Source organism: Coturnix japonica, chromosome 2, assembly GCF_054131305.1.
Source record: "Coturnix japonica strain WE chromosome 2, WE-NBRP24, whole genome shotgun sequence".
Classification (NCBI taxonomy): Eukaryota; Metazoa; Chordata; class Aves; order Galliformes; family Phasianidae; genus Coturnix; species Coturnix japonica.
In genome coordinates this window covers 123277693-123302423 of record NC_140664.1, presented here as the reverse complement: position 1 = coordinate 123302423, position 24731 = coordinate 123277693, and the positions used below count along the sequence as shown (strand labels likewise).

The following is a 24731-nucleotide window of genomic DNA, read 5'->3' as shown; positions in this document are numbered from 1 at the left end:
TTTCTCAAAGTTGATTTGGGATCTCTTGCTTTGTTTAAGCATAAAAACGTGAAAGCTTGTGCTGCTCCTATATGAGATTGAAGTTGAAATTGTCCTGATAAAACTGAAAACATCATAAATCCTTTGCTTCTCTGTTGTGTGAAGTAGTTGGAAGGACATTGCCAGGCAGCTCTTAAAAATATGCTTCAGTCAGGTTTTACACAGTTTGTCAAGAGCGTTCCAAAAACAACACCAAGCACATCAAAGTATGTAGTGGAGAAGGAATAAGCTGTGGTCTGTCCTTAACACACAGTCTGGAGGGATTCATTTCTTGAGGTTTTCATGGTCTCAATCTCTAATTTTTAAACGATTTGTTTCTGTTATGTTTTTGTCTTAATTTCATGTAATTCTGTTAAGCGTCTTGTGAGTTTGTGTTCAGAAAATCTGTTTCATCACTGTGTCTTCCTTCAGCAGTTAAAAGTAAACCTATCGTATAGCATCAGTTGGAAACAACTTATTTGCAGTAATCGACACAGAAGCAAGCTGGTGCTTACCCACTCAGATCCAGCTTCTGTGTGCCATAGGAATAGCTGCTGGAAAATATGAAAATGAAAAAATGCAGATGCAGTCATTGCAGGAGAAATCTTCCCTATGAGTAATCAAAGCACCTTCTTTGGACGGAGAAGGGAATATGAGAATTTTGGTTTTACGTGAGGGGATAATAGCGATTTCCTCAAAGCATCATCTCATAGCTGATTTTTCTCAAATACTGCGCTTTTCCCCACTTTCTCCTTTTCCCCTTCTCCTCTCCCAAATCTTTCTCTAATGTTCACTCCTGGCCCAAAGTGGTATAAGGCATTATTATACCTTTGTGTTATAAAACTGATATTTTTAAAATGAAAATAATGATTTATAATAAAAAGCCTGACAGGCTAATTACAGTATTGCATTAATTATTATCTTATTTCAGCTCTGTTCCTCTCTCAGCCAATTCAGATCTGTCTTTTTGGTGTTTTTTAATCCCAGTTGACGCTGTAATTTTGAGAGAGAGACTATATTGGGAACCATATATGTATAAGTCAAGAGATTAAAATTGTCAGAAGAATACTTTCTTTCTAAAATGTTGCCTTCAATGTATTTTTAATAGAACACAAGTAGTTCTGTTTGTGTTTGGAGCTTTGTGGATCTTCTGATCCACACTTATATACCACACATAACAACCTGCAAAGTTTTCCTTTTCTGGATATCTTCATAGCATGTACTGCATGGCAGTCGTTAATTTAGAAATCTTTGTGTTGTGCAGTTAATTTAATGCACTTTATGTTCTGAATTTTATTTTTTCTCCCAGAGCGTGTGCCAGTTTATCATCGAGAAGCAGAATGATGTCAGTGCCACAAAACAGCCTTAGAATTGCAATTTGAAGCTCCTTTAGCAAAATACATGTGTGTTTACAGGTGGTGAAGCTAAAGTTGAATGCAAATCCTATTAGTGGATTTCATGTAAATGTTAGTAAGGGAAATGCTCATAGCTAGTCTCAAGTTTGGGAAACTGAGCACAGTAGTTTTCAGAGGTGGTGTCATGAAGGTATGTTGGTTGCATAATTTCCAGTTTTTATTTGAACTTTCAGGTGGCACAGTTGGTGCACTTGATGCACTGACCTGGATGCATTCAAGGCCAGGCTGGATGTGGCTCTGGGCAGCCTGGTCTGGTAGTTGGTGGCCCTGCACATAGCAGGGGGGTTGAAACTGGATGATCATTGTGGTTGCTTTCAACACAGGCCATTCTGTGGTTCTGTGGTATGAAGCAAGAAAGTGTTTGAAAGTTTTGACAAATGTTGTAATGAATGTCCAGTAACAGAGAAAGTAGAGATGAAAGATGACACGGGCTCAGTGATCGTTCCGCTGGTCGTGTGGTTTGGTGGTTAGGTTCCTCCAATGTTACTGCCTCATGTACTGTGCTGTCTTGGCTGCCTTCATTTCCTAACAAAGTTCTGGGAATCATTTCTGACAGATTGCTCTGTTTACATTTTGCAGGATGCTTCATCAGCAGATATTCGGAAAGCATATAGGAAGCTTTCACTGATTTTACACCCAGACAAGAATAAAGATGAAAATGCAGAAACACAGTTTAGGCAAGTAAGTGCAATGTGTGGTTATACAAGTTTTGGGAAAATAAGATCTGATTTTTATAGATTGATGGTGTTTTAGTAAGAACAATCAATTTATTTTAATTTTTCTTTCTTTAAATCTTTACAGACCAAAAGCATGAGGCTGTTGACATTAGCTCAGCCTTTATAACATGCTGATGACTAAATACTGGCTACTCAATTTAAAGAAGATCTTTTGGATGAAAGAAGTGACAAGTAGTTTGTTGTTTGTTTGTTTGTAGCTGAGATACAAGTCACTTTGAGAGATGAGAGGAGGAAAATGTCCTCTGCAGGAGTTGCTTGTTTGTATCTCTGGTGGCAGCTTGTATATGATTATGTCACTGTATTATCTGATGTCAAATGTATTATCTGATACTACTATTAATATTTTGCAGACTTTATTCTAAAGTAATATTAAGTATATCTTCTTGTGTTTGTGTTGTAGTTGGTGGCTATCTATGAGATTTTAAAGGATGAAGAAAGAAGGAAGAGGTGAGTTAATCTTCTGTTTCCTAAGTATTCATATATACCAGTGATAAATTGAAGCACTGTTTGTCTTATTTGTAACTATTTGGATGATTTTTGCATAATTTCAGTTTGCAGTTCTTTTGATTGTGGGCTGAAAGGGGAAGCTGATGGGTATTTTTGTGTGATACGCTCATTATCCTCTTCTAAAAGCTTAAAAAACTACCCGTTATTTGGTGCAAATCATTGTTTTAACATTTCTCAGATGTTTTACTTTTTTGAGTTGTGTTAAATATCATTGGCTGTTTTATTAATGCTGTGGTTGAACATATAGTCCTTGATTCAACTGTCAGTTATAACTCGGTGTTCCAAGAGAACGCTTTGCATGATATTTGGGATTATCTTCAATTTATGCCTTCGTTAACATTTTTTTCTGCTCTTTATTTTGTTGCTTTTCTTTCAGATATTTTACTTATGGTGTTTTAAACTTTGATGGGAATACCATATTTTATTTACAACTGATAATTGTCCCTGCAGCTTTGGGAGCAGGTCCAGAAGTCTGTGAAGGGGTTAGGGCTGACAACTGAAAAACTGTGCTCTTCTGGAAGATTTTGTTGTTGTCGTTTTGTTTTTCTTTTTAAGAGGCTGCCCAAATGAGCCAGTGATTGTAAGGGGAACAGAGCCATTGTAAAAGTACATTTAGGATGGAGTTCTAGGAAAGCGTCTTTTGGTTTCTAAGGCTAAGGTAGCTGCGGATTGTGAGGCATTTCGTGAAGGATTTTTGGTTTCTTGTCATGACTCCTGCTTTAATAGTACAGGTAGTACAGTCTTTGGTGCTTTCTTCAGGTGTCGTGAAAATGTACTTCAGAGAAGTATTTCTGAAAATCAGTAGGTTTTTTTTTCCTTTCTCCTCTCACCAGAGATAGTTCTTGTGAAGTCCTAATTGAGGAAAGGTTAAAATAAACGAGTCATTAGCTAAATGGTTTCAGACTAGCTAAAAAGTGAGCATTGCCTTTTTGGAACTTATTTCCAGCATGAAGCTACTGGGACATTGCAGATGTTATGGTGTCTTTTTAAATGAAACTGTAGTGAAGTAGCTTGTGAAAATTGTTTTTAAGCCCTCTGTACATTATGAGAGTAACTAATTTAACCATCTTGTTTGAGCAAATGTTATTCATTAGTATAGTGTAGTAATAGATAATGAGAAGTTAAAGCAGAAATGGATTGCTCTAGCTTATCTTGATTTCATTGTCAGTAACTTCTTTTACACATAGGTGGCAATATCTGTTGTATTTTTGTTTGCAGTGCAGGTATGTGGTTGATCCCTCTTCTGTCACTGATAAAGCAAAAATACAGTTTAATAAAATAGCATTTGCTGTCAGATAATTTCTTGGAAATAATATGTAGGCTAAGCCAGACATTTGGGTGGAGAGGAACCGAATGACTTTCAACAGGAACAAGTGCAGAGTCCTGCTGGGGAGGAATAACTGCTTGCATCAGTACAAGTTAGGAGCTGATGTGCTGGAGAAGAGCTTTGCAGAGAAGGACCAGAATGTCCTGGTGGGCAGCTGGTTGGCCATGAGCCGGCAGTGTGCCCCTGTGGCCAAGAAGGCCAATGGTATCCTGGAGTGTGTTAAAAATAATGTGGCCAGAAGGTCAAGGGAGGTGATACTTCTCCCTCTAGTCTGCCTGGTGAGGCCACATCTGGAGTGCTGTGACCAATTTGGACTCCCCTGTTCAAGAAAAGCAGGGAGCTTCTGGAGGGAGTCCAGCAGAGGGTGACAAAGATTACTGGGGGCCTGGAGTATCTCCCTTGTGAGAAAAGACCTGGGGCCATTCAGCCTGGAGAAGAGAGAGAGGGTTATCAATGCATATAAATAAATACCTAACGGGCAGGAGTCAAGTGGATGCAGCAAGGCTCTTCTCAGTGGTGCTCAGTGACAAAACAAGGGGCAGGAGGCATAGGAAAGGCAAACTGGAACATACAACGTTCATACAAATATGAGGAAAAACTTATTTACTATGAAGGTGACAGAGCAGTGGAGCAGGCTGCTGAGAGAGGTTGTGGAGTCTCCTTCTCTGGAGATACTCAGAAATTGTCTGGATGCTTTTCTGTGCAACCTGCTGTAGGGAACCTGCTTTAGCAGGGGGTTGGACGAGGTGATCTCCAGAGGTCCCTTCAGTTCTGTGACTGTGATTTAGGAATAATGTGCACTAGATGGTCTTAGAGGTCTTTTCCAACGTTGGTGATTCTATAAACAGCAGTATATGGTTTCTTTACTTTCAGAAAACATTTGTTCCTCAGCTTTATTGCACAGTCTAGTGGTAAACCCTCATTGAGATTGTATTTTCTGCTTTTTGCTTTAAGGAATTGTTGCCTCGTGTCCTTAAAAAAAGCCTCTCTCGTGATTTAAGATAATTCATATGTCTCTTGTAGCCATATGTCAAAGGAAAGGAGAAAGTGGCTGCTTTGGGGCATTTTTCTACTTGCATTGTTATTTGGTTATCTGTAGTGTGGGAAGAGGCTCCAAGTTTACCTTCATGCCCATGCACAGGGTGCTGCACCCTTTGTCTTAGGTCTTATCAACTCACTTTTATCCTAATTCCAGAGACAGCTATTCGGGTCTGCTGCAACAAGGCTTTCTGCCAGATTTTTTTCCCCTTGGCAGCAAGCTAGTTTTTATTTCTAAAGTAACTCAAAGACCTGCTGGGGTGAGATGGAAATCGGTCTTGCAAATTAGTTGGTGGGACATTCTGGCAGTTTAGCTGGGAATCCCTCTGGAATGGGATGTGTAAAGGGTTTGGGGCACAAGATTACACTGCCTTGAGAAGAGTGAGCTGCAGACCCCTTTTGGGGATGCCCTCAGTACCTGCCTGCCTCCATCTGTTTGTCTTAGAAGTGATGTAATCCAGCATTGATCTTGGTGCATACACAGAGAGCAGAAACAGGACGAATAGGAGTAAAAGGACCTGTCCTGTGTGAGGAGCGACAAACTCGCTTTGAAACAACAGAACTCTGTCTAATGAAACCCTTCCTCCATGTCTCTGTGAATGTCAGAGGCGTTAATTGTGTGTGTACAGAAAGGGTGTTCTGAAAGGCAGATCTGTTGGCCAGCTAAATGTAATGGCTGTTCTAGAACTATTCTGTTTCTATATTTATCGGTGGATTTTTACTGTAGCTGTTGACACAAACCTTTCTTAAAATATTGCTGTTCTTCTATTAAAAAAATTAGCTAATACAACTTTATAATTCAATTTGCTTCTGAGAAAGGTTCATAGCTGTTTGTGAAGTATCCCAATGCTATTAGTTGTACTATAGAACACAGCAGCACTGCCATGGTAGTGCTTTCCACTTACACAATTTAACTGCTGCATAATTAAAACATCCCAGTGTTCTAACATGAAACACACGTGCAGACTGTTTCACATAGCATTGTTTAATGTTTTATGCCTTGTGCACATTGCAGAGTATAAGAATTTCTACGGAAAAGTTTCTTTAGGATATGTAGAAGTAGAATCATCTCCTGAAGTGCATTTTAAGTCACTTATTGGTAAATAAGCTTGATGATGATATGTTATTACCTTTTGATTATTTTTAATTCACAATAAAAAGTTTGCACGGTTCTATCAGTTGTAATTAGGCAAAAATGTAGATTTTAATTTCTTTGTTGCCATTTTAAGGAGCTTTTTACCTACAAGGCCTATTCTCTGTAACAATGTGGACTTGATTACAAGAAGCATTTGTAAAGGAATCAAGATATGCTTGTTTAGAGTAAGAAAGGTGTTTGTCTTTGCTCGCATTATAATTACGTGCGTGCATGCATAGGTATAAATTGTTCTGGCTGCTGTTGCACTGGGTGTCTCTGACAGAGCGAGGAGAAAAAGCCCCCCAAGTAAAAAACATCAGTGAAGTATTCCCGTAGTTCAGAGCAGATCTCATTAATTCAAGCTTATAGTATATGAAATATATCAGACCTCTGAAATAATTTGAAATATGAAATGCAGTGGCTGCGTTAAAGGGAGGAGTAAATTATAATTATATTAAAATAGATGATACTGTAATTAGCTACTACAGGTAATGGATTTTTCTTGCAATATAATTGATTCCACAAAGAGCTCTAAAATGAAGCTTTACAAAAGAATGAAATTCTAATACAGTTCATGCAGTTGGTTGCTTGTAAGACTTGGATTTCTGTCCTAACATAGAAACATGAGTTTTTAAACAAAGATTCATTGTAAGTTATAAATATATATTATATAAATACATATTTATAAATATATTTTTGTTTGCTTGTTCCTGTTCTGGTGCTCTGTGGTTTTTCAGTTTGCTGACTGCTACATGTCAGAGGTAACGGGTAAGAATACCCGGTGCAGAAGGTTTGTTGTGTTCTGTGTGCAGAGATCTGAGAAGAAGTACCGCAGATATATTTTTCCTTTTCAGTTTGATTTTTCTCGCAGAGCGTAGCAATTAATATACGTCACCAAAAGAAGGATGCTTTGTAATTCAATTATGAGTGTAGTTCTATACACGGATTAGCTGACTATCCTCCACAGTTAATATAGATTTCTATTAATAAATCATTTAATGAGAAACCTGCTTTTAATTAAACCGCATCCTAAATTTGGAAAGGAAGATTTTAAAATTATGGGAAGCTTCTGAGTTTCAGTAGGATCATTTTCCAGTTGAAAACCTAAATATCATTGGTGTCCTTATTTTTCAAATACAGAGCTTAATTACTATTGAAAGCAGTGATTTATCTTTTAACAGTATATATTCTAAAAAGTGGGTTATAATAGAAGCTATCTTCCCTTAAAATGGCCAGTCGTGTGAGCCATAATGCTCATTGATAGTAAAATCAATAGAGCATTGATTCTGAGACTTAATCCTTGGAGACTGTTGTTCCGAACAGCGGACATAGCCTAGTAAATACAGAGTGCTGTTTAAAGTGTTTAATGCAAGAGACTCTGCTGTCTTAATTTATATTTTTTTTCTTAACAGATAATTTATAATAGAACGTGGTTGTCAAACATTTTTTTTTCCCAGCCCTATTTTGAGTATTAGGATATTGTTACCATTAGTGTACATGGACCCTATTTAAATCTGTGGACAAATCTGCAGTGCCTCCATTAACATTTCCTATTGTATAAGGAAACAAATGCTTAATAAATCTATAGTAGTATTAAAGCCATTTATTTTTTCTCAATTTTGTACATTTATTTCTCTGAAGCTGTCAACAGCAGGACGTATTTTGTGGAGTTTTATCAGTCTAGTTTTTAAAAGAGGTTTTGATTCTAAAATATTTGTTTTTTAATCTAGAACAAAAGTTTGGAATGTTTTAGCAAATATATTATTTTTAAATGCTAAAAAAAATCTTTAAAAAAACCCAAAGTTTTAGTTTTGAAACTGCTTGCTAAGCGGAGAGTTGAGGCAGCAGCAATGATCTCTTCCTAACTTACTGGGAAAGTAGAAATGTTGTTAGAACAAAACTGATGCTGATAGATATTAATCGTAGCATTCTCAGTCCCTGCCAAGGAAGATACAATTTTGCTGTACATGTTTTTGGTACTTGGAATCTTGGAGTGTTAAATCTTTTGCACAGAAGGAGCCTGGCAACACCTCGGCTGCTCGAGCAAATGTTGTCTCAGAAGTCAGCTTTTCTGGATGCACAGAATTAAAGGATATATTTTATTTAGGACCACGGCTGCTTTTTCTGCCTGAAAAAAAAAGAAATGAATTTGCCAGTGGAAATTTTTATTTTTAGTCCATCTCCGAGGTATCAATTTAATAACTATCAAAGTAGCGAGTGCAGTTGTTGCATTTAAATTGATTTACATGTCAAGACTGGCAGTTTAGCAGCTGCGCTATTATTCCTGGATCGGTCAATTTACTTGAGAAAAACCTACTACTGAGTTCTACTGACCTGCATGACAATATAGGCCCTATTTCTATTCCTGTAATTAGGCCCGCGACTAACTCAGAATATTTTTAATTAAAATATTTTGGTCAATGTGTTGCACCAAATTAGGCCTTTCAGCGCAGATTTAATTCTGGAACCGGTGTGATTAGAATGTGTAATGAGTCGCGTTCAGTTCCAGATGAACAGGTTGTGCATCGCCAGAGCATTCGGCTTTTGGCGTTTATTGCAGGGGTCTGTGCTGGAAACTTTACTCTGAAAGGTAACAAATAGCGAAAGGGCGGTTGTGTGAATGGCCGCGCTCCATCTATGGGCGAATCGATGGCGTCGGCGCACCGTAATTAAAAGATGCTGCGGGCGCGCAGAGATGCCTCAAGAATTTGGTGAGGAGAAAAGCTGACGAGCTGTCATAAAAAGGGTTCCCGCGGAGCCGGCGGGGCTGGTAAATGTAAGCGGCGTTGGAACAGATTGATTTCGGAGGCAGCTTTTCAAGCGGCGGGTGCTGCGGTGCGCGTAGCTGGGTGGCCCCGCGCTCAGCCCGTGGCGGTGCTTCCCTGACCGCGCGCTGCCGGCGCGGCCGCGGCGCTGCTGCAGAGCGGAACAAAAGCGCGGGCGCTGCTCCCCTCCCCCACCACTCGTGCTTTTAATTTGGGAGAGGAAGACGGGGCGATGGTGGTCGAGCCGTTTCTCCTCGCTCCTTCGCCCCTCCTGCCCGCGCTGTGAGCCTTTCCCGCAGCGCCGTTTCCGCGCTGGGCCGAGCGGGGCTGCTGCGCAGCCGGCGTTGCAAAAAGAGCACGTTCCGTGTTGGGTTCTGTTTGTTGCCGGCGTTTGGCTGAGCGACACAGCGCTGTGCTAGAGAATAAACGCTGCTAACCGAGCTTTTGTGCGCGCTTTATGCGAGCGGGCTGTGCATTACCGTTTGTTTTGCTTTATGATGGGATGGTTGGGCTGATCTCATTTTTAGCTCTCCATGAAAGCCTGTTATATTTGCTACTGTAGGTATGATGATATTCTGATCAATGGACTACCAGATTGGAGACAGCCTGTATTCTACTACAGGCGGGTGAGAAAAATGAGCAATGCTGAGCTGGCATTACTCTTGTTCATTATACTCACAGTGGGTCATTATGCTGTGGTTTGGTCAATCTACCTGGAAAAACAGCTGGTAAGTATTGGTAATAAATCAAACTTGCTTCAGTTATTAGCATTGAGTTCCCCGCTAAAGTTTGCATATTATAGGGATCCCCACCGCTTCCCCCGTTTTGAATTTGACGTTTTTGTATTTTAAAATTATTACATTTAAAATGGTAATAAATATAAAATGAGAGATTCAGCGTGTCAGAAACAGTAATCCCAAACCTGTTTATCGAGAATTGGTAATGGATAAGAGATGGTTCTTAGGTTTATAATTGGCAGAAAGAAGGAGAATAAAAGCTCTTCTGTCATTTATTGATGCAGGGTCATATGCTCCTGTAGTCATGTTTATGACTTTCCTAAACGTTACTTAAAAATAACCAGATTTGATTCATTTAGGAGTCATCCCAGCTTTGCCTTTGTTCTTAGCTAAATGCTTTAGTTTTTGGTTTTGTTTGGGGTTTTTGTTAACGTTGGTAAGCAGCGCAAACAAATTTCTGTTGGATTATTTTTGGGTTTTACATATAAAAGTCTGTTGCAGTTATCAAAGTAGGAAAAAAAAAACCACACTAAGCATAACTTGAAAAATACTCATACATTAGCATCTATTTACTTTTTTATTTTCCACTGCATTATTGAAGTTGATGAATGAGAAAGGAGGCAAGTTGAATGCTTTCTCCTCTTAGAAAAGTTTGATTGCTATGGAGATACACATGAGTGACAGAACTGGACTTCATGTGTGTTTAAAGACTGGATACCATGGCAACAGTTATTGTTAAGATAGATCATTTTACTTAATCATGTAGGACCCCTAGATACATTTGCATAAATGCTACTCTAATGTTTACCCTTCACAGAAGAGTCCCAGTAACATTTGTGGTTTACATGTTAATGATAACCTGTAACTGTAGTTCTTTCTACATCAAGGATGAACTGCTCAGCAGAAAAAAGAGGGAGAAGAAGAAAAAAACGGGAGGTAGAAGTGCGGATGAAGCAAAACTTGCTGCTCCTGAAAAACATGAAAGGTGGGAAGAAACTTGATTTCAGCATTTTGAAGCTTTGTAGCAGCTACCGGTTTTGTTTCTTTCTTTTCTCCTTGCATTTTTGAAGTATTTGTACAAGAGATCGATCTGTAACATTCATTTCTGATATAAAGCGTCCCGGTGTCGATGTGCATGCAGTTTTTAATACCGTAAACAAATATGTGGTATTTACTCAACAGATGATCAGTAAGGGAAATACTGAGGCTGAATTCATGACATCTCGTCTGTGGAAGGGCGCTGTTCCTCCAAATTGGCTTTTTTTAGAAGATTTTACTATTTTTTCTGTCTTCGAAGATTTTTGCTTTTGGTTAAAATTTCTTAATTTATTTAAGCTTTAATTTATCACCATAACGAATCAGGAGTTTTTATGGGGTTTTTAATGCATGTCTGATTTAATGCCTTTGTCTGATTAACTTGAAAACAAGCGTGTTGGTGAAGGCTTATAATGCTATTTTTCAGTTAAGAGACGCATAGGGAAATAGTGACTTTCAGGACACTCCAAAAGATACCACCATTTCTTCTATTGATTCATAGAAAGAAATAAAGGGTTTAAATAGTTCACACAGCAGGGGCATGAACTGGATCAATGCAGGATGGAGATCAGAGACCATTCTGCCTGTCGTCTTTCCTGATGACATCAGTGAGTAATGCTTCAGCGAACTGCAAATGACATTAATTTTTATGTATTGTTTTGTTTATGCTACAGTCTTCATATCTGGTTGTCAGCACTTGTGAACACTTGATTGAGGCTTGAGGTTTTGTGTTTTGTTGTTTTTTTTTTTAGACTCAAGTGATTATGTGGCTTATGAATTTATTTTCTTGGAAGAAAAGCCCTTTTCAAGATACTAAAATACAGAGATAATTAGAATTTGGGGGTTGTGTTAAGTATTTTGAAATAAATGTTCGGAACAAATCTTTTGTATTATGTAGCTAAATTTATGAATTGACAAGTGGTAATCATTATAAAAAGGGTCATGGAAGAATTCTGAAATTTTTGGGACAGTTTTGAAACTGTGTAGTAACAGTGGAAAAAAACTCACAATTTTGTTTGGCTGTAGAGCACTGGACAAACCACAGTGGCATGACTTACTTCCATGCAAGCTGGGAATATGGTTCTGTCTCACTGTGAAAGCTTTGCCTCAGCTATTCCAGGTAAAGTACTGTAACTTTAGACTATTAAATTACATTTGTTGATGGTGTTATGCATGATCATGTTGTTGCACTTGTTTATATTAATTTTCTGGCTCAAGTTTATAGCTCTTATATATATATATAATATATAAATTTGTATAATCTATATAAGTATATACATATTTATAAGTATATAAAAGGTATATGTATATTCACTTATATATATACACACACATTCAAAAAGCATTATTTGGAGATAATTTTAATAAATGTATATAAATTTTGAGTATATTAAAAATTGTATTAATATGTTAGGGAATTCAGCAGCAGTTTCTGCTGGACACAAATGCAGGAATTGTAGGAGGAGGAAAATATATGCAGGCACCTATAATACAAATAGCAACATCTTTTAAGCAATCTGTTAAGAAAATATTGTTATCTCAGATAGGCAAACACTGTGTATTTAAATTTGAGAAAGCAGTGCAGCTACTTCTGAGTGAGCTTTCTTTATGAAGTGCAGGATAATGGTAGAAATTTATACCTGAAATTAACAAAGTAGAGTAAGAAAATTATGTTTGTAATTTAGATACTTAAACATGGGAAATCAGGCCACAGCTCTGGTGTGGTTTTGTTTTCTTTTTAATATGAATACAATTAATTGTAAAATTCAGCTGACGTTCACCAAGTGTGGTAAAAAATGCCAATTATCAGAATAACTTTTTAAATCCCATGGGACTGATGGGTATAGATCAGGAAACTAGGGTGGATTTAATTTGGTTTATACTTATTAATATACTATTAATGCTGAAGTGTAACTAGCATAAATATTCCATTTGTCTGAGTACAAACTGGAATTCTTTCATACAATTCATAATTCCTAATCTGTCAGCCAAAAGGCTTGTAAAACTTGTACAGTAAGGAAAAGTCTGGTGTTTCAGCTTCTATTTTTATAGCCTATAACTTTTCCTACAAAGAGATGCAAAATTAATATTCCATCATCTTTTAAATGTTTCATCGGGACTATGTGGTTATTTTATTAAAACAAGCTTTCTTAATCTGTTTGCATGGTTTAAAAGCAAAAATGACTGCATAATTAAATCAGCTGTTAAGCTTTGATTTTCATCCTTGATTGGGATGAGTTAGAAAATTTTTTTGCCAATTGTTGCTGCCACGTTTTCGAAACTTACTTTATAATTATAGTACTTTTCCTTTTGCTTTGATTGCTAAATAGGCACAGTCTTATTGAATATAGTAACAGTTGTAAGGATTTTTAAAATAAGATGTCTTATAATGTTTCTAAGCTGTCATTTTGTCTGTTTCATCATCTTGATTTAGTCTGCTATGCAGTCAGTAGTAGGGGTTTCAGATTTTCTCTTCAAAAAGCATCTCTGCTGGACTGGCCAGAAAAGGTGATGTATTGAACTTTGAAGACACTTAGCTGATCGCTTTTGCTTTGTATTTCAAATCCATTAAATTAATGGTAGTGGAAAATTAGGTGTCCAGTAACTCATGGAAAATGGGAGACCAGCAAGCCAGGGAAGTGGTGGCAGAGGAAGCACAATTATAGGAATTCAGTGCAGGAAGGTTTCAGAACAAGCAGGAAGCAAAGAGACAGGGTTCTTGAGTGAGTCGTCCTGTACTTAAATAATGCTGCTGCTTAATTCCAGGGCTTTTGTTGTTCTTCAACGTGACCTGCCATATATGTAAATGAAAATGCCATGAATTACAAGTAAGCTTCAATATTAAGAACTTTCAGCATTTTGGATAACTGAGCTATTGTAGTTAATTAGTTAAAAATACTTAAGAGAGTATCACCTCTTCTGAAGAGCCGTGATAGCAGTGACCTTGTGTCAGGGATGAGAAGAACAGTGCAGAAGAAAATTTTTATGTTCTGCTTGACTGGTCAGAGAGACTTCTGGGCTCTTGAGTTCTATTTAAGGTTTTAGCAATAAAATAGCTGTGTTCCTTCATACAGATATGCTCTTTTGAAAGTAAGTGCCATTACCTTCAGTAGTACACTAATGTAGGTTTGAGACTTCAGAGTATTCGAGGCTTTTAGGGTAAGTAGAATCACTAGGGCAAGTTAGCTAAAAGGTGGATACCAACAGATACTGAGTGCTAGTTACACATGCTAATTATTTATTAACATACTGTTATGAGGTTGACATAAGGATATCTGCTGCAGATTCTATATCTTTATGGGGTTAATCTAAATGATTTTTCTCTAATTTAAGAGCCAATAAGTTATTTTCAGGGTTGGCTTTTATCCATATGCAATTAATGTTGTCACAGAATAAGTTCTAAAAATATCATCCATATTTAAATATACCATGATTGGGAGTTAAAAGGCTGAGTTTCAGCAATGCTAATAACTAGATGTAGTTTCTGACACTGAGTTTCATGTTCCTCAAGACTTTCAGTGAGGAAGCAGTTCAGCTATTTCAAATGAATAAAACAGCCTGTCAGTGTACACAAAGATCTTCTGCAAAGTAAACTTTTTTTTTCCCTGTAAGAAAAGAGAAAGTCAATTTAAACTTTTAACCACTTTTCAAATGAGTTCATTTTACCTAGCAGCCATCCCTCTTCCCCTCCCCCTCCATTAGTGTGAATATTCTTCTTAGCACAGCTCTGAGGATTCAGGTTGCTGAGCTTCTGCCCATGCCTGACTCTCATTTATCCAATTGAGTGTCTTTCTCCTACTTCCCCTCCTCCTTCAAAATGTCAGATTTCAGAAGGAGGCACTTAAAATAATTAAGGTAGGCCTTTACTGAAGAAAAATGCTTTGTTTGCATGCCCCTGTGATGGCCTATGCCATTTTATTGTAGTCTGCATTTTATGTCAAGAAACTGGTAGAAAAATGAGTGAGAGGAGAATGAGAGAAACTCAGAAATGATTGTTTTTTTAACTGTTGACAATTGTATTTTGAGGGAAACTACATAGGTTTTTATATCCCTGCATTTAGTGTAGTTCAATTTCAGGGTGAAAACAACATCTTAAAGCTTATTTCAAGAAGTGAAGGGAAAAGAAAACATAAATGTATCATCAATCAAATATCTGTGATGGGAAAGAAGTATTAAGCCGAGAGTAAATTACATTGGCTATTACAGATTTTAATTCTTCTAATGAAGACACGAGAAAAAGATAGAACAAAGAATGCAAGTTATTTCTAGGGTCATGAGAATGACCTGGAAGAAGGCTATTTACTTAAAAACCAAAAAACTCAATAAAAATGCTTGTTGGAACTGAACGTTGGTCTCACAAAGAAATAACGCAGCTAAATATAGTGTGCAAGAATTTCAGTTCAAATGGTGCATGTAATACAGAATAGACAGTTTTGTTAATTATCTTTTTTCTTTGTGGCAGAAGAATCAAGTGAAATGCAGTTTATTCCCAAAATAGCTGATGAGAGGTTTTTTCTTTGGATGTGCAGACATACAACTTGAGAGGTGGCATTTCTTAAAAATGTTCTTAATTATTCTTCACAAAATATTTTCTCCCAAAAACTGAAGATAAACATGTTTGTTTGCATTGCTGACAGCTACATTTCTTCCAACTTTTTGTGGTGAAGCTTAGTTACCAATGTGCTTATTTTTACACCAACCAGCACTAGGATATGGTTTTTATTAGTTGAATTCTGTTCCTACTGTTGTTAGGAAAGTAATGAAGCAGGAAGTGTTGTTGTTTGTCTCGTACAGAAATTGATTCTTATTAAGAAAATAAACTTCCCTTTTATCTTCTGTCAGTAATAAGGTAGGTGTATTGCAGACCCTATTGCTTGGCTGTTGGAAGAGCTTCTAGTGGCTCTCCAGCAATGAGAAGGCAGTTCACGCTCAACATGTAGCTGCAGTGGGTACAACCCAGCAAGATTATGAACAAAGCTTTCAGTTACAATTGAAACTTTTGTTTCTAAAGACCTTTGCGTAGTATGAAGTAAATTAAAACAAAAAGGCCAGTAATTTATTTTTATGTAGACTACCAGATGGTAATTACTGTAGCTGATTTAGTAGCCTGGAATAGATTCAAACTAGTGACCCAGAGGTGTTTAATTTCTTGGCATTTTTTCCTTAGGTTTTCTTTTAATCTGTGATTACATTTCAACACCTGCTTAGAGATGGTTCAGCTCTGGCCTTAAACGGATTGGCAATGTGTCATTAAACTCAAGAGGCTTTGCCAGCAGGGCATCTCCTTTGGCAAAGTTAGCAGTTAAGCAGGATTTGATTAGGTCAGCAAACATTTATATGGGTTGGTTTTGTCTTCACATATGACTTTTACATAAAATCAGAATGTGAGATTAAAGTGAAATTTATTGAGTTTAGTTATGTCTGCTTTAAAAAATAGATTTTTGAAAGGATTTATTCAGGTGCCAATGTTTAAGTATCTCCATAATAACCAAAAAGGTTACACAGTTTTGAGTTGTTGCAGCCTAAGGTACAGCACTGATGTGGTATAATTTGTGGGGAGCGAGCAGATGCAGGATGTGTGGCACGAGTGATTGCCCATTTGCTCTGTTTCTTTCTGTTTTGCAGTGGTTGGGAGAACCAAAGTAGGGATGAAGCTCTTGACCCTGAGGTCAATTAGAAGCTTAGATAAAGGTCAGAGGAGAGTGGATGATAAAACAAGTATTCTGGGTGTATGCAAGTGAGCAAAAATATTCTACCTCTAAAAGGGTGCTTACTGTCTGATACGCTGGTGAAAAAATGTGCTTTATTGCATAGGATAAGTTTTAAGTGAACATAAGACACAAAATAAACTTGGCTTTCTACATTTTGCTGTGTTGGCCAGTTTTGCTCTCCTCCTTCAAACAGTCCCTTGGTGTATGCCTGCATATCTCAGCATTTTGGAAGAGTGTAGCTTATGAGTGCAAGGTGATGTTGGCTCTCAGTGAATTGGACTTTTCTGGAGGGAGGCTTCTGTGGGCATGAATGGCGATCCTGGATAGGCCTTGCAGTTCCCCCTTCTGGCTGCCTTTGTTTTCTCACTGTGGATCTGGAATATCCATCAGATCCTGCATTAGCACAGCCCGCCTCTGGTCACCTGGTGCATGTGACGCTTGCTGTGACTGCCCACAAGCTATACACAGCTGTGGAGCCTGCCCACACCTGGTACTATTGCAAGGTCATAGCATAATTTCCTGATTAAAAAGATCATTTATTTACTGGTTTACCTTTGAGTAAACATGTACAAATTACCAGTAATTTAAATCACGGTGTTCAGCTTTTTTTTTTTTAAACACTACTTGTTGCCACAACGCTTCATTTGAGATTATATAAATCCATGAGGAGGCTCTGTGGCATTATGACGGGCATTTTTATTGCCAAGAAGTAGCCAACTGAAGGTCGGATGGTGACAATTTTGATTTGACTACTTTATCATCAGTAGTTTTATACTGATGTTCTCCTTTCTGTGACTGTTGTCACTCTTGTAAGAATGGCACCAGAACACCATGCTCAAAGACAAAAACTAGTCCACGAACTTTGTGCAAATATCAAAGCTGATAGATTAATTTAAGAGTAATTTAAGATTAAGATTAAGATGCGGAGAAAATTATTTAAGTGCACCAGTTTTAAATCTGTTTGTATCAGAGTTTCCAGTTAACTGTTAATTCAGAGATGGAGGTGCAGGTTTTTTTGTGTTAATCCTTCACGCCACAGAAGTAGAAAGTGAAGTTGGTTCTATCACAGAATCTATAATGAAGATTCATATAGGAACAAATAATGTGAGTTGTTTCCTTTTTTTGCTGTATTTCTGTTGATCTGTTGTTATTCTGAGGTAGACCAGAAAGTGAGGAAGATTGACTGGAGGAAAGAAAACCAACAACAATCCCACCCCCCAAACAAACAAACAAAACCTCATCACCTTCCTTCTCCAAAAGTCAAGGAGAGGGCAGAGCCACTGAGTCTTATTCAAAACTGAAGATTTTGGTTACAGGATTAGAGCAGTTTATATTTTAGCTATGTTAGAAAAACAAAGAAGCAAAGAAAAACCTTAAAATCCAGTATCGAGAATTTCTGTACATAGTTCAGTAATAAGTGCAGCTTTGTCCTGGCAATCTCAAACGTCTTGGCAGGAGACTCACTTTTATTGACTCATACAGAGAAAAAATGAAATACAATAATTTTACTATATTCTTAGTTTTTATTTGTGATTAAAATATTGAGAAAATGTTAATGAATAGTTTATCTGTCAATTTCATTTCTCATCTGCAGTACTTCCTGAAATTTTTAGTTTAAAGTAAGAGTAGTCACAAGAGCTTCCTATACAGAGCAGTCGACATATGATTTGGATATACAAGCTGCACAGTTTTGAAACTCTAAAACATTCCTTTCTCATTCCGTTCCTTCTTGGAAAGTGAATATTTGAATCATAGCCTAATAATCCAGGCTTCGTTATTCTTTTTGCTTGACTACATGCATATTACTGCTTTGATGATGAAGTCACGTATTTGTGTTCTGCTTTTTTTTTCTTTTTTTCTTTTTTTTTTTTTTGAGAACATCTCACTCAACTGCAAATGAGAGCAAAATGTTATAATGAGTAGTTAAGTTGCAAGCGTTAGTTAGAACAGTTCCAAGCTTTGTGTTTGTATGCATCTGTCCTCAATCCCCTCCTACCTCCTGAAGGATCAAAATGTTGCTGTTCTCATGTTTATTACCTGTTGAAGGCGAATTATACATCAGGTACAAAATTCTGAGGTTGCACATATTTTGTACTCTTGGGCAAAAAAAAAATAAAGATGCTTTAGAAGGAAATTCATTACTGAGTCTTAGGAAAGGAATGGTAGTTTGGAAGTGGCTGTGTCTGTATTGCCACTGATTTTAGGGTAATTGTGTGTTTATTTTGGCCCCAAAGTATTTGTATTGAGACAAAATGATCATTTAAATTTATCACTTCAGGAAAGTAAAAAAATCTGAAGATAAATCTGTTTTGAAATTCTCTTCCAAAACTAAATATGCTTGAAAACTGTTTATTTCTTAGACTGGAACTATTCAAAATGTGCTTCTTCATGTAAAAACAGAAGTTTTCTCCAAAGAAACTCCTATTGTTATGTGATCTCCAGAGTTTATTCTGTTGTAACTTACCATGTGTGGTATTAATATAGTTTCTGTCTGACTAAAATCTCTATTCAGGTATGTCTTCCAATTTCTCTTCACAACCTGTAGAGCTATTTCTTGTGCTTTGGTGGGAAGATTTTGATTTTCAAATCTCCAAAATCCACTTTGATTCATCTTGTTGCTCTATATGTATGTTATCATACGTGCTTCAAAATGCTCAGTATCCCTGTGGTGTTTTTTTCTTTTGATGGTATCAAATAAAATATATGATTAATAAGATGAAAAATCAAATGTCGCATTTGTTACCTGCATATTACATCATTTCAGTGATAATCCATTTTATATCTCTAAAGCAGCAATACTAGTAAATTTCATTTGCGTGCTTCTGACTAGTTTTCTTTGTTGTTCAGCTATTGTGTCTCATTTTCGTCTGAGCCACATTTCCAATTGTTCTGTGATTGACATGCTGGAGAGATTGACAGTTACCCCCTAGTGCCTGCTGTCTGGAGATCCCACAAGCAATAATGGATCTTACACCAGAATTTAGCATCAAATATTGGCTTTCAGTGTCAAATGGGTTAAATTTAAATGCCGGCTAATTGTAGCCATTTTGAAATCATATCCTTAAACAAAAAAGCATTTTTAGATATCAGTAATGTCTGAGTCCTGTGTAGGCCGCACAATCCAAATGTCTCAAACTTGCAGAAGAAGTTAACCATTACATTGGTGGCTGTTTCTGTTTATTAACAATGCAAATAGTCCAGATCTGGAGAAAACAAGGAAAGCTTCCATATGTGGCAAGTAAACCAAAAAGAGGCCCAATACTGATGTTTCTACTGTGATTCATTGTTTTAACATTCAAAATGAATGTTCTTATTTTAGGCCTTAATGCCTAATGTAGTAAATGGATCTACACATTTTTAGCCCTGCTTCTACTGAAAAACAACACCTTTTCCCCATCCCCCCAAGACAAAGCAATAAGCATGTGGGATGCTATGTGCCAGAGGGGAGAAGTTTTGTGAACTTCTAAAATTTCTTCTGTGCTAACAGTGATCTCCTACATAATCTTGGCAGAGAAGTATGAATCCTTGTTTCCCAAACACAAATGTAAAAAGAGGGAGTAAGATTTTGGAAGAAGAGGAAACCTAATTGTGGAATGTTGTCTTGTATCGATGGGATTTCTCTGAAACATTACAGTGCTCTGCTCAGAACATAATTCTGTCCTCCTTGTTGCCCCACATCCCTCATGTGACTTTGAAGAAATAGAGTATAATGCAGTATAATGGAAAGAGCAGTTGCGTTGCAGTGTCTTTTCAGTAAGCAATGTCTGTGAATAACTTCTGCAGTGAGATACAGCAGTAATGACTGCTGAACTTGTTTTTAAACTTGTTTTAATGAGAGCAAGTTTTATTCAGATTTATGGGATGGTAGTGGAAATTCAATAAATATTTACATTAAAATTTAAGTCACCTTTTTAATACATAAGGTGGGTCTGTGGTGTAATAACAAGAGTAAATGAATGACTGTAAGGAAGTAAATTTTAGTTATTCTGACCATATAATTGATTTTGATGTAATACAAATAATATTCTGTCTGACTGGAAGGAATAAATAATTTGCTTATTTCAGTGTTTGTATTATAGTTTCATTGGTTCTGGATGAATAGAGAAATATCTTAAACTAGTAAGCAAGAAAACACTCCATACCTCTTAATTCAGCAATCTGGTTGCTCACGTGTAGAAGGCTTTCAACACAAATCTATAATTACCAATTTATCAGATATTGGAAATGTTTATCTTATTCCAAGATTTGTGACAGAACTTCTAATTTTATGGGTAAATATGCTAAATAGATTTTAGATTAGAATCTAATTCTAAAAAGGAAACTTGGTTTTCATTTTTTAGCACTTCAATAGCAGTTTAAAAGATGTTTTTTTAAAAAAAGGAGTAAGTTAGTGTTCCCTTAATGAGTTCATGGTAAGAAGATTGCTGCCTGGCAGTTGCCTTGGTTTGTCCTGCACACGCTGCTCTCGTTAAAAACTCTGCTTTCTTTCTTGAACTTCCAGTGTGAGTGAAGTAAACGTGTCTTAATATTTTTGGGGGAGGTTAAATGAGAAATTAAAACAGAGCCATTGCAATAACTTGTTTGTATAAGGATGCTAATGTCATTGCAACATTTTCTTAAAGGATGCCAGACAATTATATGTAGAATATAAAGAAACAAAAATGAAGGAGAAAGAAGATGCCCTGGCTAAGGCTGAACTTGAAACACTTCAGAGTGAGTTTTTACCACTGTCTTAATAAACAAAAATGTAATGTAATCTACCTACTCAGCGAGATGTATGTGAACGAATGTTTTTACAATCTACAATATGTGCTTTGTATTTCTGTACTGCTGTTAAATGAGATTTTAATTTTGTGGCTGTAATTTCACAGTGTGCTGCTGGCTTGCTTGTGTGGAAGCATGAACTCAACTGATAGTTAGGTAGTGTCCAGAAAAGCATGCTTTGCTAGAAATGCTGCTTTACAGGAGAGGGAAATCTCAAAAGCATAGATCTTGAAGTATAAATTTTTAGAAGTGACCTCTGCATTTTCAGCATTCCTGCTTTTTTTTCCCCCTGTAAATAACCATTTAAAATAATGTGTTTTGTGTTTCTTTTATACAAATTGAGTTGATTTTTGTAATATAAGTAGAAAGTGAAGTTAATTTGAATTTCCAGAAGTGTCTGTGCAGTCTTAGGAGAGGGATTCTTGCTGCTGTTGAAATAAGTGTCTTAAAAGTTTTTGTACTTTTATAGAAGATCAGAGAAGGCAATTAGCATTCGATTTTTGTTTGTGTTTCTATGTGCTTGCTTTATTTTCTGTACTTAAGTGCATGCTTTTAAGTTCTTCTGTTCTGACAAGTGCATTGAGTCCTCTGTAGTAATTTACTAGCTTTGAGTATGCATAAGCCTTTGGGTACTTAAAATACAGCTGCATTATTTATATTTACTAAATAGCTTGATTTTATAAAATGAGTGACAAGGTGTAGCTTCAGCAATAATTCCTTACTTAACTGTAGGTAAATCTTATTTTAAGAAAACAGGTAATATTTAGCATCTCATTGAATACTGTGGATCCTGGCTAAGTCTAGCAGGATGGTGCATTTAGTGCCTGCTGGGGAGGTCTGCAGCTATATTTGAGATACCAATCAAAAAATGGGCCCTTGAAATGGGTCTTGACTTCAGCTATGTTAAAATTTTGTTAAATTGCCAGATAGTGATTTATTACATTGTTCAGCATAAATGGGACGCATTCTTCATTTAAATCCACAAGCTACTTTGTATGTATTGTTTTAAAAGGATGCATTTTGATAACAGAAGTGCAAATGAAAGTGTGAAGTCATTAAAATAGTTCTTTGTGTGTTCCTGTGTTTCGCTGAATTGCCATTTGTGAACTTTTCAGAGTTTTTTCTCTGTGCAGATCTGGCAGGTGTCATGTGAGAGTTACTGCTTTTACCTCCTCTTCCATGTGCCTCTGCCATTCTTACTCTGAGAGACGCGGGTTTGCTGCCTTTGCCCCCTCCAGGTCTCCCATGAATTGTTGCAGAAACACTACCCTGTCCTCTGTCACACCAGGGTGTTACCTGGCATCTCACCTCTCTGTCTGTAAGGAAACCTGGTTTCACACATCCAGAACAAGAGGAGAGATTAGTTAAATAGGGCATAGAATTAATTTGATCAACTATAGAAGTGCTATTACTGGGTAACAGAATGAACCAAAAGTTGCTTTTTCTAATAGAAATGATATTTACAATAGAAAAACAGGAGATGCATCTGTATTACCAGAGGGAAAAAAAAAAACAAAACAAAAACAAAATAAATATTTTTTTTTCAGAAGCCTGCATGCAAAGCATCTGCTAACGTTCTTTATTTCATTATATTGTTCTTCATTGTCCTCTTTGTAATAGCATAGGTTGTAAATCATCAAATGTGCATTTGGTGATCGCTTGTCCCCATTCTTAATTCTAGAGGCAGTGCATGGAGTGTGAGTTCCTAATAACAGTTCCATGTATCTAATTGAGTAAATGCATCTCATGCAGATTAGCAATAGCTGCTTTACCACGCTTGTTTTTTCATGACCTAATTGCTAGTTTACCCCCATGTCTGTCTGCTTTCCTGCTGAAAACGTTCAGTCATCTGTAGGCGCCTTGAACTAAAACCAGAGAAGGGTATCAGAGGAGGAAAACACAATTTGCCAAGTAGGAGAAAGAGGATAATGCTGAGATGTCATTAAAGTGCTATATTTGGGAAGGAGGGTGAAAAAGTATTTTCTTGGTAAATAAGAATTGTGCATAATTCTGACTTATTTTGTCATTACTTCTGTGCTACTTATGTTATCGCTTCTCAGTCCATTCAAAATACTCATTACTCCTGCATAAGCACCTTTACAGTTTACCTGGCAAAATACAGAAACTAATAATACAGACTTTATTTCTAGGAAATACATTTTTTTTGTGTGCAATTACAGATATCTGTTTTAGCCACCAAAATAGAAATGGTTTGCCTTGCATTTTTTTAACGTCCTTTTTACTTTTGGGTACCAGAACACAAAATTTCTCTTTAAATGAAAGTGCTTTAATTAATATAACTGTTACCTTTTCCCTTTCCAGTACTGTCACACTTGCATATAATCTCTGCATCTGGCAATGATAGTCTTATTTTTTTGTAGTCATGGGATATGAAACAGAGTACATAGATATATATATTAACTGAACCAGCTAATTGTTAAACTAAAGATGTAAACATACATTGTCAGGACAGACTCTTCTGCTGGTTTTTAAACTTAAATCACAATGTTTCAGTAGTTATCAAGATCAGTTCTAGCAGTTGTACTGGCTGCTGTTGGATTATGAAGTGCTTTCAGTGGCATCCATTTTGGTGCAAACTACATGTTTTTATTTCTTTGTGCTTAACTCTGGTAGCACGCTTTATTTTCTAACCTTTCTTTTCTCTGCCCCTCAATAGGAAGGTTATGAATATCACAACGTTACCCACCTAGTTGACCAAGGGAGGCCAGTTGATGTAATATTTTTGGATTTAAGCTCAGCTTCCAACTCTGATTTTCATAGTATCCTTCTGGACAAGATACCCAGCCAGCATACAGTTAGACAAAACCATTGACTGATGGGTTGGACTTAAAGGGTTCTAGTAAATGGGTTTGCATCAGGCTGGCAGCCAGTCACTAGTAGGGTTCTGCAGGGCTCCATTTTGGGACTAGTTATATTCAAAGTTTTCATCAGTATTTTGAATGCAGGACTTTGAAATGTACACTAAGGCAGCTTGCATACTAGCTAACTTGAGAGGATCTGAGGTCCCTTGGTTTGTTCAGCCCAGAGAAGAGAAGACCTCGTTGCAGCCTACAGCTCCTCGCGAGGGAAATTGTTTAAATAATTAATTTTAGTGTTATATAGTTGTATCTTAATTTAACTGTGGATTTCTCTAGCTATCAAGTTTTTATTATTAGCATTTGTCAGTGCTTAAAATAAGAACTTGTCTTTATCTCCAGTTTTTCTTCATATAAAGTATTTCTTTAGCCCTAAATTTCCGTGGCTTTTCTGTACTAAATTGTTTTCTAGTATAGCTACAGATGTGGACCCTGGCTTTGTACATAGTGTTCTAATATTTGCCATCTTCTGATTATAAAATCACATTTCTAGTGTTATCAGTGTTCTGTTTACAGGATCACAGATTATATTAGCTCCAAACTCTAATAGCTCATTTCTGATCACGTGCTACCGTACCTTTAAGCTCTTACAACAAAGGATCCCTGCACGCATTGCATTTAAGTGCAGATATGGCCTAAGCTACTAAGTTGTGTAATTTATTATAT

The 24731-nt window shown here is 36.8% G+C and overlaps 1 protein-coding gene across 3 annotated transcripts in view; it reads left to right on the top strand.

The window, feature by feature from the left end:
• Positions 1-24731, top strand: part of DNAJC1 (DnaJ heat shock protein family (Hsp40) member C1) — an 87097-nt gene that overhangs the window by 27718 nt on the left and 34648 nt on the right. Inside the window, exons 2-7 of one of the 3 annotated variants that reach the window (XM_015853312.3) lie at positions 2013-2114; positions 2571-2617; positions 9505-9670; positions 10567-10664; positions 11741-11834; positions 21048-21138. In XM_015853312.3, the coding sequence (XP_015708798.2) occupies positions 2013-2114; positions 2571-2617; positions 9505-9670; positions 10567-10664; positions 11741-11834; positions 21048-21138 (598 nt within the window). Of the gene's footprint in view, positions 1-2012; positions 2115-2570; positions 2618-9504; positions 9671-10566; positions 10665-11740; positions 11835-21047; positions 21139-24731 lie in introns of those variants that run through there. The other 2 variants (XR_014943099.1, XM_085538706.1) reach the window with 2 other exon arrangements.